Below are 18733 nucleotides of genomic sequence, written 5' to 3' on the forward strand. Positions count from 1 at the left end.
AGAAGGTCGGTCACCCAGGCCCTTGTCAGCAGCAGACTGGACTACCGAAACGCCCTCTACGCAGGAGCCTCGGACAAACTCCTAAACCGGCTCCAACGCATCCAGAACACCTCCACACGCCTGATCCTCGACATCCCTCGCCACAGCCACATCACACCCCACAACACTGGACCAGCGTACCTCAACAGCTGATTCAGCTTCTAAACCCCCACCCGCCACCTCCGCTCCACCGACCACACCCTCGCCACTGACCCCCGTATCCGAAGAGTGACTGCCAGCGGCAGATCATTCTCCCACCTCGCCACCAAGACATGGAACATGGAACACCCTCCCCATCCACCTACGGTAGACCCAAGACCTTCTGACCTTCAGAAGACTCCTCAAGACCTGGCGTTTGGAACAGTAGCAGCATTCCCCCACCCCTTAGCGCCTTGAGACCCCCACGGGTAAGTGGTGCGCTTAACAAATACCTTGCTTTATTGATTGATTGATTGATATTTGCTAGACCATTTCAAGTAACCATGGATGGAAAATAAGCTACACTTTAGAGAACCCTGCCAACACAGAGAAAGGGCAACCTAATGGAAACACAACACCCAATAAGGTACAATGATGATTAATAAGCCTAGGGCAGTCCAGCTCTAAAGGGGAAGGGCTAGAAGGGTACGCCAAAACTGGGAAATCAACTGTGATTACGTGTAATACAGCTTCGCAGATTGAGCAAAAACATGGCCTGTAGCCTGAAATATTTGGCTTAAACAGTTTCTTGTGGTTTAACCTCGGCATAAGAGTAGTTGAGTTTGAATGCTAGGATTCTAGCAACCTTGTCATTTCACATCACGCAGAAATCACAATCCATTTGAAAACAAAACACCAGCTTACTTAGACTCCTAGCCTGCTGTTAAAAACATATTAACCCCTTCTGTTGCCAATCATTCCCCTAAATGACATTATTTTCAGTGCCTGAATGCTCCTGGGGTTGCAGCACCACATAAGGCTTCTTTCTGATTGTGAACTAATCCGGGCCTGTCACTTAGAGTGTCATGCCACTTTCATACATTAAGAAACGCTGATTTCTTGTGATAAGTTACCATTACAAATAAATCTATCAAGGCCACTAATACTTAATTGCTTTATAAAGTACTAGTTTGTGACTGGCAGCTGGATAAAAACTACTTCACCTGAACTTGCCTGGAAACTTGCCTCAGCAAAATCTATAAGAGTAGACTATTTCATTTTTGATCCAAAATCAGACTGTGAGCACATGGGCTCAGTCCCTTCAAAAGGTGAAGGAGGAAAGGGGTAGCCAATTGGATTCAAGGATGGCTTGTGATGTCTACTTTTAAGAGTCTTGTATTCAGATATGTTTCTTGTCAGGTTAAGTAGGGTCTTGTGAGTTGGGCACAATAATGCAGGCAGATACAGAAAAGCACATTTCTCCCATACTAGAAACACAAGGTAGCCAAAGTTACATTTTTACTTGTGTTACTCTATATACAGCCTGGTACAGATGTGAAATAAAATGCATCAGGCAGCTATGTTCAACCTGCGCAGACGTGTGGAGGAACTGATCAGTAACGCAATGAAGGAAAATGGGATGTGAAAAAATAATTTTACAGAATACAACACTGGCTAACTGGCCAATGTGGATGTGAAGGGACAGCACGGCAAGAAGGAGTATTTAGGTCAGAATATGAAGCCAGGTTGCCATGGCACAGCGCACCAAGGATGCAGATAGACCCAAGTTCTCAAAGCTCAGGGAAGTATTTTTGTTGACTAACAATGTTCATGCAGAAAAGAGCAAATTTAGACATAGTGTATGTTACCTGGTCGTGCTGGAGTATCCTGTTTTCTAGAATGTTCTGGTTAGACAATGACACCTTAGGACGCTCTCCGATGTAAAGGCCCTCATCCTCCAAAAACCGAGGCTGCATATTTTCTGGCACTTTTTGAGATGCAGGAACTAATGAACATATAATAACATTGTCTGAGTGAGAACATAAAGGTTTCAAATAAGCAGCACAATTTTTTACAAATATTGCCCAGCACTATAACCAGGGCCTAAGCACCGCAGTTGCTTCTCCTGAAATGGCATTCGTCAATGTACCTGCAAATTTCAGCAACAAATTGAGTATCGGTAACACCGCTTTAAGGTAACACAGATTCGCTTGGTGATTCTGGTCTTTTAACCAGGCTTGAGTCCCAAAACATTATGAAATCTACACATCACATTTCTGCTTCAAATACGTATACTTTTATTAACTTTTTAGGGCTCTCAAAATCCTAGTGAGTATATCCCTGAACTCATGTACATAGCAGATTTCCTGAGACAACCTTACTTATTCTGATTAACTTCCTCTTCGATAATGCTCTGGTCCGTTTGCTGGAATAACCCAATTGCTTGTTTTACATTGTGGTCATGTTGGACCTATCGGCGGCGTTCGACACCGTCCCACACGCAGGTCTCCTCTCAAGACTCTGGGAGATTGGTCTGCGTGGGACGGTGCTGGACTGGTTTCAATCCTTTCTTGCCGACCGCCGACAGGTGATCTGGGCTCCGCCGTTCTCGGCCGAAATGCCTTCGCTGGAGGTGGGGGTGCCTCAAGGTTCTATCCTGAGCCCCACCATTTTTAACATATATATGGCCCCTCTAGCGGAGGTAGCGGAGGCGTTTGGGGCCCGGGTCATCTCATACGCTGATGACACCCAGCTTTTGTTCACCTGCAGGAAGGGAGAGGTCTTCAACGGCGGCAGAATCAAGGACTGTATGAGCGCAGTCTTTGCGTGGTTTCAGCGGCACAGCCTGAAATGCAACTCAGACAAGTCTGAGCTGCTCTTTTTTGGCTGTGCCCCCGACCCGGGCTGGAAGACATGGTGGCCCCAGGACATGTTCCCCCCAGAGAAACCATCTTCTCAGGTAAAAAATCTTGGAGTGGTGTTTGACGAGGATCTCTCTTTCCGTCCACACATTCTGGGATTAACAGGGAAATGTTTCAGCATCCTCAAGATGCTCAGGAAATTCCTTCCTCTGCTTTCACTGCAGTATCGTAGGAATGTAGTCCAGGCGCTTGTGGGATCCCGCCTGGACTATGCAAATGCACTTTTTGCAGGCCTACCCAAGTATCTGCTATCTAGACTGCAGATTGTCCAGAATTCGGCGGCCAGAGCTATCTATGGCCTGCCCAGGAGAGCCAGTGCTTCTGCGCTCCTGGCTAGGCTGCACTGGCTGCCGATTTCTGGGAGAATCAGATTTAAACTCCTCACTTTGGCGTTTAAAGCCCTTCATGCGATGGGACCTAACTATTTGAGGAAGCGAATTGCTTTCTATGTGCCACGGAGGTCGCTGCGGTCGGCGGACCTGGCCAAAATGGAGGTGCCTGTGGTCAAACGTGTCCGGATGGGAGGTCGTTCCTTTCAACACGTGACAGCATGCTTGTGGAACGAGCTCCCACTTCCTCTCCGGAAAGCGAACAGCCTCCTGGCTTTCAGGAAGGAGTTGAAGACTCTGCTCTTCACCAAATAATCCGCTGTGACTGTAGTGTGTATGCCTGTGGTTTCTTGTTTCTCTGGGCCTCTTTGCTAAAGCACCGGGACACCCTTTTGGGGTAGCCGTGCGCTCAAAAAGTGCGGCTTAACATTAACATTAACATTGTCTGGTGGGTCCTGCTTTACAAGGCCCTACTCTGGTACCTACTTTCCCAAAGGGGAGCTTCCATTCCCTCTACCAGCTCCATCAGCCAGCACCTCTCCCATAGCGCTCATGGTTCACAACTCGACTCCCAAAACAAGATGCTGACTAATCATACTGCACTTGAACAGGTAAAGGGGACTGAGGTTGATACCTGCAACTGGTCTCTGCTTCAGTCTGGTATGGGAAGTGCCAGAAGAAGGTAGGAGGTCAGCCCATGTATATGGAGAGAGATAACTTATTCGTTGTTGCAGGCCCTGTTACTTCCAAAGATAGAACCTGATGCCATTGGAGTGGCCCAGGTCTACCGTAGGACTTTAGAGGCCTGTTGCCAGGGCCATAATTCTGAGGCTCTCAAAGTGGCTGTCCAAGTTACTCCTTTTGGTCACTTAATGTTCTCAGGTTACCGATGTCAATTAAATATGGTATAGTAAATAACATTCAACATCATTAATTCTCCTGGTTGTGAAATCCTACTTTTCCAGCTCCATTTCATAAAACACCTACGTTACCTGTTCACTTGGTCTCAGCGATTACAGATATTCAACACAATTAATAATGTAGGCTGGATTATTGTAGCTCCATTTATCTTAGTCTACAACTGTATCAGGTGCATAGACTTCAATCAATTCAGAACTATGCCACTAGGATTGCACTAAGCGTTAGACTCGGTGTTCGTATCTCAGCCACTCCATCATCTCTACCCAGACTTCAGGTAAAACAGTGCATCCTTTTCAAAGCTATGTGCCTGGTATATAAAGGTGTATATACCCATCATCACTTATTGCTGCAGTCCAGATGTAGCTGGTATTGTCGCTTCCGCCAACTCAGATCAGCAAATCGAAACTTACTAACTTTGCCTAAATTCAAAAGTAAAAAGGTAGGAGGCAATGCATTCTGAGTGGTCCCTGCGACATGTTGAAATGTTCTACCCATGCATCTGAAGGTGGTGGAATTTACTGAAATTGCGAAAAAAGCTGAAAAGGTGGTTGTCTCCATCCACTATATTTTTTTTTAAATATTCTAACTTGTTGTTACAGAGGAAGAAACCCAATTATGAGTGTACATAGCGCTTAACAAATACGAAAAAATCTGATCAAAGCACAGGAAGTGTTTTCTTTTAGCAAATGAAAAATATTTTTTTACAGGTCATTACATAGTTAAGCTACAAAAATAAAATACAGACAATTAGAAGGTACTATCACCATCTGAGTTCAAAATAGAGCCTCCCATTGTATTATAACATCTTAGTGACATGTGGTCAATGTTATAAGATGGAGCTTGGGGGTTAGGGATGACCCAAGCACCTATGGAAATTATTGGAACTGGAGTACTAAGTGGGAGTTAAACTCTTGCAAAATTGTATTAAGGTACACAGATGCACAGGCTTTGGACCCATATCTGGTCCTGGACTAACTTTGGGGTCAGCACTTGTACCCAAGTTAGAATAAATGTGTCAACTCTAAAAATGTGTCATTGGGCAGAAAAAAAGAAAGATGTTTCACCTTAGTTGCATCTCTGAAAATACCACCATCTAAATATCTAGAACAACATACACCATGTTTCTGGTGCTCTTATTTAACTTGTATCTTGCCATCAGTGTTCGGTTAGGGCATAGTCCAAAGATTTAAGCTAGGCAAATAGTAGTCCTGGAATGGAAGGGATCAGTTCAACTAGTGAGTCAGTAGTCACCAGGTTGAAGCTTGGATGTTCTTTTTTCTTACAACTTGTAACTCGGGAACATACAGTTATTATCAGGTTTTTCTAGTGATAGGAGAGCCCATAGAACTGTGAATACCCAGGAGAGTCGCTCACTGTACGTGGCAGGAAACAGGACATGCTCTTGAAGTGTGGTTTTTCTTGCCTGAGGTTGGTGCAACTCTCTTCAGGAGCCACTTTGCCAATCCATGCCATTGGAAGCACATGGAGAAGGCTCGTGTTTCCCTTAATTGGTCACAAAAGAAGGAAAATAACAAATGGCAAAACATTTTTAGGCAAGGAACACAAATTCTAAAGCCAAGTTGTAAGTAAGGAAGAAGGATGTCAAGGCACTTGACAGACATAGCGGGGCTCAACAGGATCTGTGGGAAAGTATGAAATTACAAGACATAAATAAGACACATTGGTTTGGACTAACAGTAGCAGGGAGGTCAGACATTTGTATTTGGGAATGTATGTAAGGCTCCATCCTCAAAAACAAAACAATGGAAGGCTAAGCAACATGACTGTCTCTAATGCCCTGCCTCCTGCTCACCCACAGACACTGCCACAGAGCATAAGAGGACCCAGTGCAACAATCCCAGAATGTGTCCACAGGCAGAGGAGGACCACACCCCAGTCCGAGAGGTGAACTGCTGAAGCGTAAGTGAAGTAAAATGTGAGAGGCCCCCGGATCTGAAGAAACCCACGACACTTGCCCGCCTCAGATCTTGGAAAAACAGTCCCACCACATTGAGCACAGGCTTTTAGCTTCAATGTGTAGGCTGCAGGCGCAAGACTCTGGACTGAACTGAGCACAATGACCAATGGGTGTCGCGATGAGATAAATTGTATTTTGATACTCAAATGCAAGGAAAACATATGTTTTAAACAAGTCACGCTTTGTACCTGTTCGGACACTGGGCACAAATAGGAGTCCATTCTCCTTTTGCAGTCGAATGCTATAATCTTCATACTCGGCTGCTGTCACTTCAAGGAAGTCTCGGGAAGTTTGATCTATGATGAACAAATCATCCTCCTCCTCTCTACCTTGGACAAGGAGGTCTTCTTCTTGCTGCATTTTTAAAAGAAAGGTAGTTGATTTCCATATGTTTCTTTATGTAGTAAATTATCTCTCTATATCCAGTAGGAATACATATATACACACACACACACAAACACACACACACACACATATATACATATACACACACACAAACACACATATATATATACACACACACATATATATATATATACACATACACACACAAACACACACACACACACACACACACACACACACATACATATACACACACATTATATAAACTGCTGCCAGCCTTGAACCACATGATGTATGAACACAATAGTATTCTAAGTAAACCAGTAGCCTCTCTGTGATTTAATTTGAAAACGGGCATCAAACAGCACTACCTACAATCAGTTACTTACCACAAATATACAATTACCAAGCAAAGGACATAGATAACATCCAAGGAAACAAGCAAGAAATCTGGTACAAGCCTCCAATCTAACTCACACAAGAACAAAATGTTCTGCAGCAATTAAGTGTCTTTTTGAGTTCCTGACCAAATAATAGAGAATTCATTATAGCCAGAAATTGCTGGAAGAGTGTCCTGTGAGCTCTTGTTGAGTTGGGCAGCTTGTAACAGCGAACACTTGAGAACAATGGAACAGCACATGACCTTGACCTAAGCACTCAAGACCTGCCTTTTATAATACTGCTCTCCGCATTTCTGCTAGAAGTGGATCAAGCCCAAGAATATACAGTGCTATATAAACCAAGAAGATGATCATGATGGCAGCCCTACTCATGGTGCCGAGTACGTCTTAGTCAAAAAGATGTTGTAACTTGAATGCTCGGTTTCTTTGCATGTAAGACTTAATAAGAGACGTACAGGTGTTGGACTCAGATGCTAATATCAAGGGTATGTAAGTGGATTTGAAGATATTGTCTTAACCTCACAACTGGTCACATGCTTGTGTTGTGAATTGATTGAGAGGTCTTAAGATTAGCATTTTCCGTGTCTGCACACAAAATGTCTTGTAGCACTTAAAGCCATTGTGAATTTTAATGCAAGTAACTATGGATTACTTGAACAGTTTAGAAGAATTGTTATCTTGGTGACTGCTAGTCTTGTTAAGAAAAGGCCTATTTACACAAACATAACTGACCACAGATCTCTTAACTCCCAATATATTAAATACTTTTTTTTCTGGTAACTACATTTGCATAAAATATACAAACACGGAAAGACTTGTCAGCATTTCTAGTTGCACAATATAAACCGAGAGTTTTGAATAATTGAAAAAGAGAAAGGTTAAGTCTCATGAGGTGGGCACCTGCTCTATTGAGATGACAATATTTGTGCATCTTCAGTACCTGGAACTTTGCTTAACTCTTTAGCTTCCAGGACCACTAGAAGTATGTTATTGATGACAAGGAGCTGAAGTCCCACAAAGTAGTGCCCATTTTCAAGAATTTAGTGAAGACAGCTGCAAAGAGTATGCATCTGTCCCTCCATCCATAGATAAACTCCATTACGAGGTATAAAGGTATCTTAAGTGATTTAGTGAACATATAATGTGTTACATTTCTCTATGATCACAGACTTGCTTCCATCTCCTATGTGCTCGTACTCCGGTTTCTAAGCTGGGATTTAGTTTGGGCACACATAGCGCTCTCAGCATAGTCTGTAATATAGATTACAACTGTCAGCCAAATGGGGCCTGTAATGGGTGGCAGAATGCATTCCTTGGGTCATTTTAGAGACCATTCATCTGGTCTATCCTGTTGCAATCCACCCGGTACCTCCGGGCACCCACCCTGGGATCTGGGGTTCTCTGTTTCTCGTAAAATGTTTCTTCCTGTGTTTATCCTAAATGTTCCCACCACCCCCCCTCTAATTCTCTTGTTTACAATTTGCGAATTCTGTATAGCGCTCTGTTACCCTTTGGGCCAAGTTCACTTGTGGTTACTCTAAATGTATCCACCACCCCCCTCGAAGTCTCTTGTATACATCTTATGAATCCTGTAAAGTGCTCTGATACCCTAACGGGTCAAGTTCACGCTCTATAAAACACAAATAAATAAAAATTAAAAAATGTATATATATCAAAGGCTGCTTTGAGTGTTTGAACCTACTCAGCTGGAAAGGAGTTAGTCAGACGCTGTTGCCCTCTTACTTAATTAATAACCAGGGAGGAATGTTTGAAGAAGAGTAATGGACCGTGGAGAAGAGTCTGGAGTGAGGGGTAAGTACCTAGTTGTGGAAAGTGGATGGGATCATAAAGCAGAGAAACTGCCGGACGAAAAAACAAAGTCTGAGCTAGGGACTGTGCGGGTCTGTCTTTGAGCTAATTTTAAGGTACACTATTGCCCAATTATCTACATTCATAATTGATTAATATGAAATAGGGCTGGCACAGAGTCAATATCAAAACTTTTTCCCCAGATTTTGGCCCTCGTTGCATTATGACACATGGGATTAGCCTGTAAGCACATTAGAGAGATGCTGCCTTTAATAAACAGATAAAGAATGTGTTTTTACAGAGCACACCTGGCCTCTAGTTGACACTGGACTGCTCTTTTGTGGTGCGGGCAAGGCTAATTTCAATATGATTAGTCCCCTTCTTAAATGACAGAGACCTTAAAAAACAAGGAGAGCTAAAAGCATAAAGGTATCTTGACAAACTCTCTCTTTATAAGGTGTGTCTAATTACCAGACATGCACTTTTAGATTTCTCATAAGGAATGGCCTCGAACAACCCTAGATTCTCTCCTTGCAAAACTTTTGGGTTCCAAACAAATCACAATGTCAAAGGATATGAACATACACTTATGACTGTCAGTAATGCAAAACAAAAATATTCTACCCAACACAGTGTAAATCCAGAAACCTTAGATATTGAGCACAAATGTCTTTTGTGCAAGGATGGACAGTGGTGGCAAGAATAGAAAATTACTTGTTGCTTCCAGTCTAATTACCTATTAAGATCTGCTCTCACTTCGACCTTCCATTAGTTATTGCCTTTTACCTACATGTTCTTTGTTGCAATGTGAAGTACATTAATACCACGCAATTACAATATAGAACAATGTTAAAAGAATATATCTTTGATTAAGTGGCCTACTAGTCAGATTATTATATGAGCCTGGCATGTGCTATGCAAATTTCAATCTATGTTCTCTGGGAGGCAAAATGTAGGTCGAAAGAAATCATTGGAGGTAAGGATATGAAGGTCTGCAGTACCCAAGGTTAGACCTGATGGTCAAAAATAAAATGATGTTTGCACTGAGAGCAAGGGTTTGTAGGATTTTGCTTTACAATGACTTGGATGATATGACCTGTAATCCTGAAGTACTGAAATATGGTAATTTGGGCTAAATGTGTTTTGAATTCCTCCTTCAAGTTTACAATGTGTTTCCTCTAGAATTCAATGGAGAAGGTCATGTTCTATCCTAGGAGCTATGACATCCAATGACAGTAATGGAGATTTAATTAAGTCCAAGGATGTGTATAATTAATTGTTGAATGTCGCTTTTAAGGGCAATAGAATAATTACTGAGGGTGTACATGGTGTTGCTTAAGGATGTGACATGGATGTACTATATAAATTATATAATGTGAGCTGCAGTAGAAATGTCCCCAGATGTAATGGCAAAATTGCCATGATTGTTTAAGTTGAAAACAAATATATTTCAGGACTGGTAAAATGTGTTTGTGTCAATCTTGACTGAGGCCAAGGAGTGGATGACTGCAAGCCAATGTGAATTTAGTAGTTTTTCAATCTCAGGATTGTGTTCAAATGTTCACCTTGTATGGTGCTACCTCTGAACCATGGGTGTTGGAAGTGGTGTTTTACTCTATACTTTTCATGCATCTGAAGTGGTACTTGTGTACAAGCTTGCTCCCCATACTAAACCAGGTAAATTACTGGTTAGATTAAATATATCTAACTATTAAAATAATTTGAGTGGCACATTTTTTACAATGGATATTCTGAAGTAATGTAAGATCCTTGTACATTTTTGGTCCATGTCCTTATTCATAAATTTGAGCTAGAAAATAATATCCTGAGAAGATGTTGTGAAATTGTTGGATTAACCACCAAAACCGACATAAAAGTATTATGTGGGATTCAATGAATGAGGACCTCATAGTATATCAATAGTCACTCTCCAGGGCTTTTCTACACCGGAGCTGTTGTCGCCCCAGGAGGGGCTCACCGCCAAGGGCCGTGCTGTTAAGAACTGCTGTGGGGGCATCTTGAGCACACCGCATGGGACTCCAGCGACCAGGAGTCCGTGCGTCCCACCACCTGTGCTGCAGCCCGCCCACAAGCACAGAAATACCTCTCGCGGAACCCGCTGGCGCGGGTCCCGCTTCGCTCTCCAGGGCTTTTCTACACCGGAGCTGTTGTCGCCCCAGGAGGGGCTCACCGTCAAGGGCCGTGCTGTTAAGAACTGCTGTGGGGGCATCTTGAGCACACCGCACGGGACTCCAGCGACCAGGAGTCTGTGCGTCCCACCACCTGTGCTGCAGCCCGTCCACACGCCCACAAGCACAGAAATACCTCTCGCGGAACCCGCTGGCGCGGGTCCCGCTTTGCTCTCCAGGGCTTTTCTACACCGGAGCTGTTGTCGCCCCAGGAGGGGCTCACCGTCAAGGGCTGTGCTGTTAAGAACTGCTGTGGGGGCATCTTGAGCACACCGCACGGGACTCCAGCGACCAGGAGTCCGTGCGTCCCACCACCTGTGCTGCAGCCCGTCCACACGTCCACAAGCACAGAAATACCTCTTGTGGAACCCGCTGGCGCGGGTCCCGCTTCGCTCTCCAGGGCTTTTCTACACCGGAGCTGTTGTCGCCCCAGGAGGGGCTCACCGTCAAGGGCCGTGCTGTTAAGAACTGCTGTGGGGGCATCTTGAGCACACCGCACGGGACTCCAGCGACCAGGAGTCCGTGCGTCCCACCACCTGTGCTGCAGCCCATCCACACGCCCACAATTCTTATTTAACATCATCACTTCCCACTGCGCGGGACACGCGCGGGACGTGCCGGGCAAAGCCCAGGCAAAGGGCGGGCCGTCTGTGGCCGTCCGGGGCTGGACGAGGCAGGGCAGGGCACCCCACCCCCAATAAGCTCTGACCAAAGAAACCATATTTGCTGGGATCAAGGTACTGTGGGGCTCCGAAGGGGAAAGCGGGGACAAAGACATTGTTTGTCAGTGTTATATCACTGCAGTTACAATTTGCTGAGTAGTGATTACCATCTGTAGTGATAAATAAGAAAGAGGAAGGCAACTGAGGGGGGCCTTTCCCAAGTGCAGGCAAAAAAGGGTAAAAAATCAAAAAAATCAGCTCTTGCGGCCACTAACTGTGCTCTTGTTAGAATCGAAAGCATTGTTAGGGACTGTGAGGAGGTTCTGACTGGGGGTCCAAATACGAATCTTGCTGGAACACTTGACCCTCTCTCTGATGCCTTACTTCTACATCGTAAAAAAGTGATCCCTGCTATCTTCAATAAAAAAGCTCCCTACATGCCTCCGATTTGTGAAGTTCATAATCCCCTTGAAGGGCCATCAAACCTCCCGGCCCCTCAATCCAGCGAGAAAACATTACAAGAGCTTGGCCCTGAAGGGGAGGAGGATGAGTTATCTCACAGCCTGGGTATTGACTGTTCTAATAGATTTGCACTCCTGGAAGGCCTTTCGGGCGACCACGCTGAAGCCCCAATGGTTGGTACTAAGGCTTTGGAGTTAACTGCTGCTGGGGGGGGGGGGGAGGTTGTGCGAACTGTTCCTATTTAAATAGGTTATTAATGAAGAAATTAGAGAAATTAGAGAATGATCTGGATTTTATTAAAAACATCTTAAAGGGGGTTGTCGACACCCAGAAATTGGCCACGACTAATGACTCGCAAGCTAAAGCATCCTTACCTCCACCTAGGATTATTAAAAAGGCGTTAACTGCTCCCACTACACAATCACAAAAAGGGGAGGGCAGAGTGTGAGGTTCCGTGACGATTTTACTCGTGTTCATAACATTGTCGTAAATACATAATTTTGGTATCAGTGAACCGCAAATGATCCATTTAGTATATCCTGATGTTTTCGCTATGCTACGAGCAAGAGCACTCCTGTTACCAACACATTTGTGATTTACCCATGGCATCCATTTTAGAACACGGAAGCCATTTTGTATTCCTTGCCCTTACATAGTCAATGGACACGCAATGATCTCTTTCTTATTAAAGGACACGTAGGCTTTAACCGGCGATTCACCTTGCTAGTGACACGTGCACCTTAGGCCAGCAACGCTGTGGCAGCATGACTCGGCAAGAACTGCCTCCCCAGCCTGAGGCCAGTCCTGCTATACTGGTTCTTGTGTACGTTGGCCTGATCATGATTAGGCGGCCGAAGCTGGTAACCGTGCCCATTTACGACCCACAAACATTTCTTATCCTGTCTTTCTATCTTCCACACCTGGCTCTGCTCCTTTCCTTCTGGGCCTTTATGAGGGGGAGGTAACGAAATTTACGATGAGGCGGTCCGGGTCTTGAATGAAGAATTGACATGGGATTATGATGGACTAGTGGGAACCCCTCATTCGTAATGTTTTGACATCAGATACTGTTGACGATTCCTGTGCAACGCCAAATATTTATTGTTTAAGGCACGAATGTTTAGAACTGTGGTAACATGTAAAGAATTTGCCTGAAGCCCAATATTTAGTATATAAGGAGCAATCCTCTTTGTACAAATCGAACAGGCTCCTAGATACTGCCCATGTGTAGTTTCTGTGACTTCTGTGTCCCTGCAGTAATAAACCTTTGGTCTATGACGCCACCATCGAGAAGCCCGTGTTTCTGTTTGTTTGTGTACCAAGACAGGTTGAACTCCGGGGTCTTCGGGTGTTGTCCCTGACACCTCTGGACGGAACCAAAAAGTCCAGAACTCCAATTGGCGCCCAACGTGGGGCGACGTCATTCGGTACCGGTCCAAAAGCCTGAAGAGTTCGAGGAGCTTCGTGTGAAGATTTCAGAGGGAGGCGCCCCACTTCATCGATCCCGGCATATCGCAAAAGTGGCCCCGACGTTCTCTTCCACGAGGGTTCCCGTTCAGACGGCTGCAGTGGTCCGTTGCCTTGACCGTCGCCCTGTCTTGGACCCGAGGTGCAGTCCTCAGTACGGCGAAACGTGACGGGTTTCTCCTTGGTGACGTCTTCAGTGCCTCAGTTAAGTATTCAGTGGTTGCTAGTTAAATATTTTGTGAGGATTGCTCCTGTTTGGATAATCCTTTTAGTTCTCAGTTCAGTTCAGTTCTGTAAGATTATCACTGGTTATTCTGGTTACGATAATCATTCTGTTCAGTTCAGGTATCGATACATTTGTCAGTTCTGGTAGGCCTAAGTTCGTGGTTCGAGTGCGCATCTTTTCTGTTTGTGTCTTGTTTGTCTTGTGTTCCGGATTATAAAATGGTAAGTCGGAAAAATTGTATGTTGTCTTGTTTTAGTTGCAACAGTGATTCCCGGTTGGAGGACTCGTGTTTGGTTCCTCCGATTGGAACTCCCCTTTATGATCTATATTGCAAATTTGGTGTGGGCCCTATCTCTTATAACGAGGTATGGATCCGCTTCACAGAAAAAGATGGTGTCCTTAGTTGGCCACTACATGGTAGTTTTGAACCTAAAGTTCTCGATAATCTAGAAAGAAGGTTGTTTAAGAAGAAAGCCCGGCCGGCAATGTTTGATTCTTTCCGTTATTGGCGAAAAGAATCTAAACAGAGAGAAATTAAAAAGTTGAAGAAAGAACAGAAAGAGCAAGAGTTGACTTTAGAACAGTCTGCTAGGCAGCTGCAACTCAACGAGTCTGAGAAAGCGATGGAGGTGGCCGATAGAGAGCGTAATTTAGCGATAGACAAGTGCTATCCTGCTTTGCCATCGAGTACGGCTAAGATAGTAGAGGACCCTGAAAAGGATCCCCTGTTGTCTTACTTGTTACGATCACCCCCACCGTATGCACAGGGTGCTACGGCTCCACCTATACCGAATGTTCAATTACCGGTTGCTGGACAACCTGGTGTCCCTGTTCCCGCTCCCCTGAATCTAGTTCCTGTACCTCCTGTGGTCAATATTAATGTTCCTTCGACAACCCCTCTTCTAGGGTTGCCGGCTTTTTTTCCTATGCCTGTGTCACTCACACCTGCCACTTCACAAGCTATTTTGCCTGCTACTCCTACTGTTCCTGATCTATCTGTTCCAACTGCTACTCTATTTACTGCCTCTGCTAATATTATGACTCCGTTTTCTGTTCGTCGGAGAATCACTGATTCTGTCTCTAATATTCTATCTCCCTTCTATAAAACTCTGATTAAGACTCCTACCTCTGACTCTGTGCAGAGACGTAGTCAGCTTCCCAGTATTGAAGAAAGAGGAATACTAGATTCCACTGCTCTTAGATGGGTTTCGAAAGTTGGAAGATATAATATACAAAATGTATTAGATACATTTATGCAATGGAACGAACCGACACAACGATATGTGTTCGATGAAATGTGTTTCCTTCTACGTGAGGAATTGGAAGAGGATGACCCTGAATCAAATCTAGGGGAATTAATTAATGTTCAGAAAGAGTTTGCTACAGGTATGATAGTTGGACAAAATATAAAAGAAGCGATGGAACTGGTTCTAAGTTATAGATCCGACTCATCCCTTCTTTCACCGAGAGAGTTAGAGAAACGTAGTACGAAACGAAATCGTCAATATCCAATGAGAGAGGTTCCACCAATTTGGCGTGAAGCTGTGCAAGCTAATGCACCGCTTGGTATTGCAGCCGCTCCGGCCCAATTCCAGAGAGTATGGATACATATTCCATGGAAGCGAGCTGAAGTGTTAGCAGTAAAACAGGCCTTGCCAGATCCGCGTAAAAATCCTGCAGGGTACTACAAAGAGTTGGCTCAAACAGTTGACGCTTGTGTATTGAATCTTGCTGACATAGATCTGCTATTTGGTAATGTGGTACCGCAACCAATTTGGGCTAAAATTCGTAAAGAGAATCATCCAGTTGCCCTAGGTGGTGACTGGGCAGCTATAATTGCAGCGGATGGTCAACAAATAGGTGGTTCCAAACCAGAACCCCTAATTGCTAATTTGCCTGGTAGAATAATCGATTTAATGAAAACCTTGATGCCAGCATTACGCGTTAACTGGGATAAATTGTCCGCGTGCAAACAAAAGAAAGACGAAAGCGTCTCCGACTTTTTCACAAGATTCGAGGAGACTTTCGTGGATCATAGTGGTCAGGATATGAGCACAGAAGGAGGCCAGAGATTATTTGTCGATAAATTTGTGCACAATCTGTTGCCAGAACTTAGTAGTAAATTAAAGAATTCTGAAAGTGCGTGGGCTGTCTCTACGACTGCGCAAATACTTGCGACTGCTCAGTACTATGAAAATAGGGATAAAGAAGAGAAGGAAAAATCAGATAAAAAGACGAAAGATTTAAAAACTAAAGTACTTTTACAGCAAGCTTATCCGCCTCGCATGAATCAAACTAATATGCAGCAAGGGTCATATCAAAGAACGGATTATAATTTCCAAAGGCCACAATACCAATGGAATCAATGTGCTTATTGCAAAAAGGAAGGTCATTACAAAAGTGATTGTCCAGTTCGGGCGCAAAATAATGAGGCGGCCGCTCAGAGAGGTCGTGGTAGTTCTATGCAAAACTCTAGAGGTCGAGGACGAGGTGCTATGCCTCCGCAGACAAGTGATCGCCCCTCTAATTATTTCGACCAGCGTAATGGACAATCTGCCCAACAGAATAGGTCTCCACAGTATCATGTTGAAGACTATTATGAAGCTAGTGAGGAAGGTCAGCAAAGTGAATACTAGGACAGCCATGGACAAAGAGAGGGAGTAGTATCAGTACCAGTAGATCAGAGTGGGCCTTATGTCGCGGTAGCAACATCAGGTATAGTCGAACCGTTTCTGTTGGATACCGGTGCAGCAAAAAGTTCTATCATACATGCGAAACTCCCTGGCGCACCTTTGTCTGGCTCAACAAACGTTTCAGTAGGTTTTTCGGGCGCCCCTGTTCACAACCCTGTTTCTGGTCCTTTGTCTATTTCTGTTGGACCCCGTCAATTGAAAGCACCCCTGATTTTGACGACAGGTTGTAACGAAAATCTGCTTGGTTTAGACTTGTTAAAACGCCTGTACGCGACATTGTACTGTTCTCCAGCAGGAGTACAGCTTACGTTGGGTAAAAGAATAATCTCTCCGATGTACTTGTCGATGGATGCGCTCCCACCAGAGCTGCGTTCACTCCCTGATACTCTTTGGGCGACTGGTCCTAATGATGTAGGTCTATTGGAAATTCCACCCTATGTAGTAACTTTGAAAGCGAATGTCAAACTTCCACGAATCCCACAATACAGAATCTCTAGTGAAGGTGAGCGTGCGCTCCTACTGATAGTACAAGACCTGATCAAGAAAGATGTTGTAGAAGAAACTAGAGGTAATGTCTGTAATAGTCCTGTACTGCCTATTTTGAAACGAACTGACCCTACAAAGCCTCCAGTATATAGGTTCGTAATTGATCTCAGAGAGGTTAATAAAATTGTGATCCCACAGTTTCCTGTGGTTCCAGACATTACTGCATTATTAACGTTGATTCCTGCTACAGCAGCATGGTTTTCGGTTGTCGACTTGAAAAATGCCTTTTTCAGCATTCCGATAGCCGAGGAAAGCAGAGATATTTTCGGTTTTTCTCTAGGAGGACGAAGTTTTAGATTTAAACGCGCTCCACAAGGTTATTGTGAAAGCCCATCCATTTACAGTCAAGCATTAAAAAGCCAGTTAGATTCCTTCGTACTTCCTAGTGGTTCTGCTTTAGTACAGTATGTCGATGATCTTCTAGTAGCTGCCGATGACAAGGAAACTTGCAAAACAGCTACGATTTCTTTATTGCATCACTTGTCAGATTTGAATCACAAGGTGTCACCTTCAAAAATGCAATACTGCTGCCAAGAAGTGACCTACCTAGGTCATCTCTTGTCAAAGGAGGGAAGGAAGTTGACCCCAGAGAGAATAAAAGCAATTACACAGATGAATGTTCCTAGCACGCAGAGAGAAGTGCGTGCCTTTTTAGGTATTACCTCATATTGTAGGCAATGGATCCCAAATTTTTCTCTTCTAGCAAAACCATTGGTAGCCTTGACTGGGAAAGGTGTCCCGAGTCCGGTACCATGGTCTGCTGAATGTCAGCAGAGTTTTTCTGAGTTACGGAATGCACTGTGTTCAGCACCTGTATTGGGTACACCCGACTACAGTAAGCCATTTACGCTCTATGTCCACGAGAGAGAAGGTTGTGCATTGAGTGTTTTGATGCAGAAATTTGGTGATAAACAACGCCCTTGTGCGTATTTTTCATCAACATTAGATCCAGTAGCTAGAGCGTTGCCTAGTTGCTTGAGAGCTACAGCCGCAGCTGCAGCCTCCATTCGACAATCTGCTGGTTTAGTAATGAACAACATGTTAGTAGTTATGGTTCCGCATGCTGTGGATACACTCATGAACCGAACCAAGACGCAACACCTTACCAGTGCTAGATTATCAGGTTATGAACTGACACTGTTAGCTAGTCATATTCAGATCAAAAGATGCAATGTATTGAATCCAGCAACATTGTTGCCGACTAGTCAAGAGTCGAGTGATTCCGAACCACACGACTGTTGTTTCAAAACTGAGGAAGAAACAAAAGGACGAATCGATCTGAAGGACACTCCATTAACAGATCCAGATGGCACGTTGTATGTTGACGGGTCTTGCTTCAAATTGGAGAATGGTGATGTGACTGCTGCTTATGCAGTAACAACTTTGAGTACGATTGTGGAGACTGCAAGAGTGAGTCAGAATTCTGCCCAGGCTACAGAATTGATCGCGCTAACAAGAGCGTGCGTTTTAGCTAAGGGAAAGAGAGTGAATGTGTTCACAGATAGTCAGTACGCGTTCGGCGTGGCCCATAGTTTTGGCCGTTTGTGGAAAGAGAGAGGTTTCATTACGTCCCATGGGACTAAGATTCAACATGGTCAGCTAGTTAATGACTTGTTGGAATCTCTAACCTTACCGACTGAAGTTGCGATTGTGAAATGCAGTGCTCATAAAGCAATCACGGATAATGTTGGTCGTGGAAATGCTTTTGCTGATGAGATCGCAAAACAGACAGCCAGAAATATGATGAGTAGAATGTATGTTGCAACGTCTGCAAGATGGATTTCTGAGTCTGGAATGTGTGAGAACACAGTGGAAAGTGTGAAGGA

At 44.2% G+C, this 18733-nt stretch overlaps 1 protein-coding gene across 1 annotated transcript in view; it reads right to left on the minus strand.

Moving 5' to 3' along the window:
* CC2D2A (coiled-coil and C2 domain containing 2A) overlaps positions 1 to 18733 on the minus strand; it is a 527307-nt gene that overhangs the window by 373302 nt on the left and 135272 nt on the right. Inside the window, exons 8-9 of the mRNA XM_078678452.1 lie at positions 6296 to 6461; positions 1827 to 1963 (exon numbers count right to left, since the gene is read on the minus strand). Coding sequence (XP_078534578.1) covers positions 1827 to 1963; positions 6296 to 6461 — 303 coding nt within the window. The remainder of the gene's footprint in view (positions 1 to 1826; positions 1964 to 6295; positions 6462 to 18733) is intronic.

Source organism: Lissotriton helveticus, chromosome 2_2, assembly GCF_964261635.1.
Source record: "Lissotriton helveticus chromosome 2_2, aLisHel1.1, whole genome shotgun sequence".
In the NCBI taxonomy this organism is placed as follows: Eukaryota; Metazoa; Chordata; class Amphibia; order Caudata; family Salamandridae; genus Lissotriton; species Lissotriton helveticus.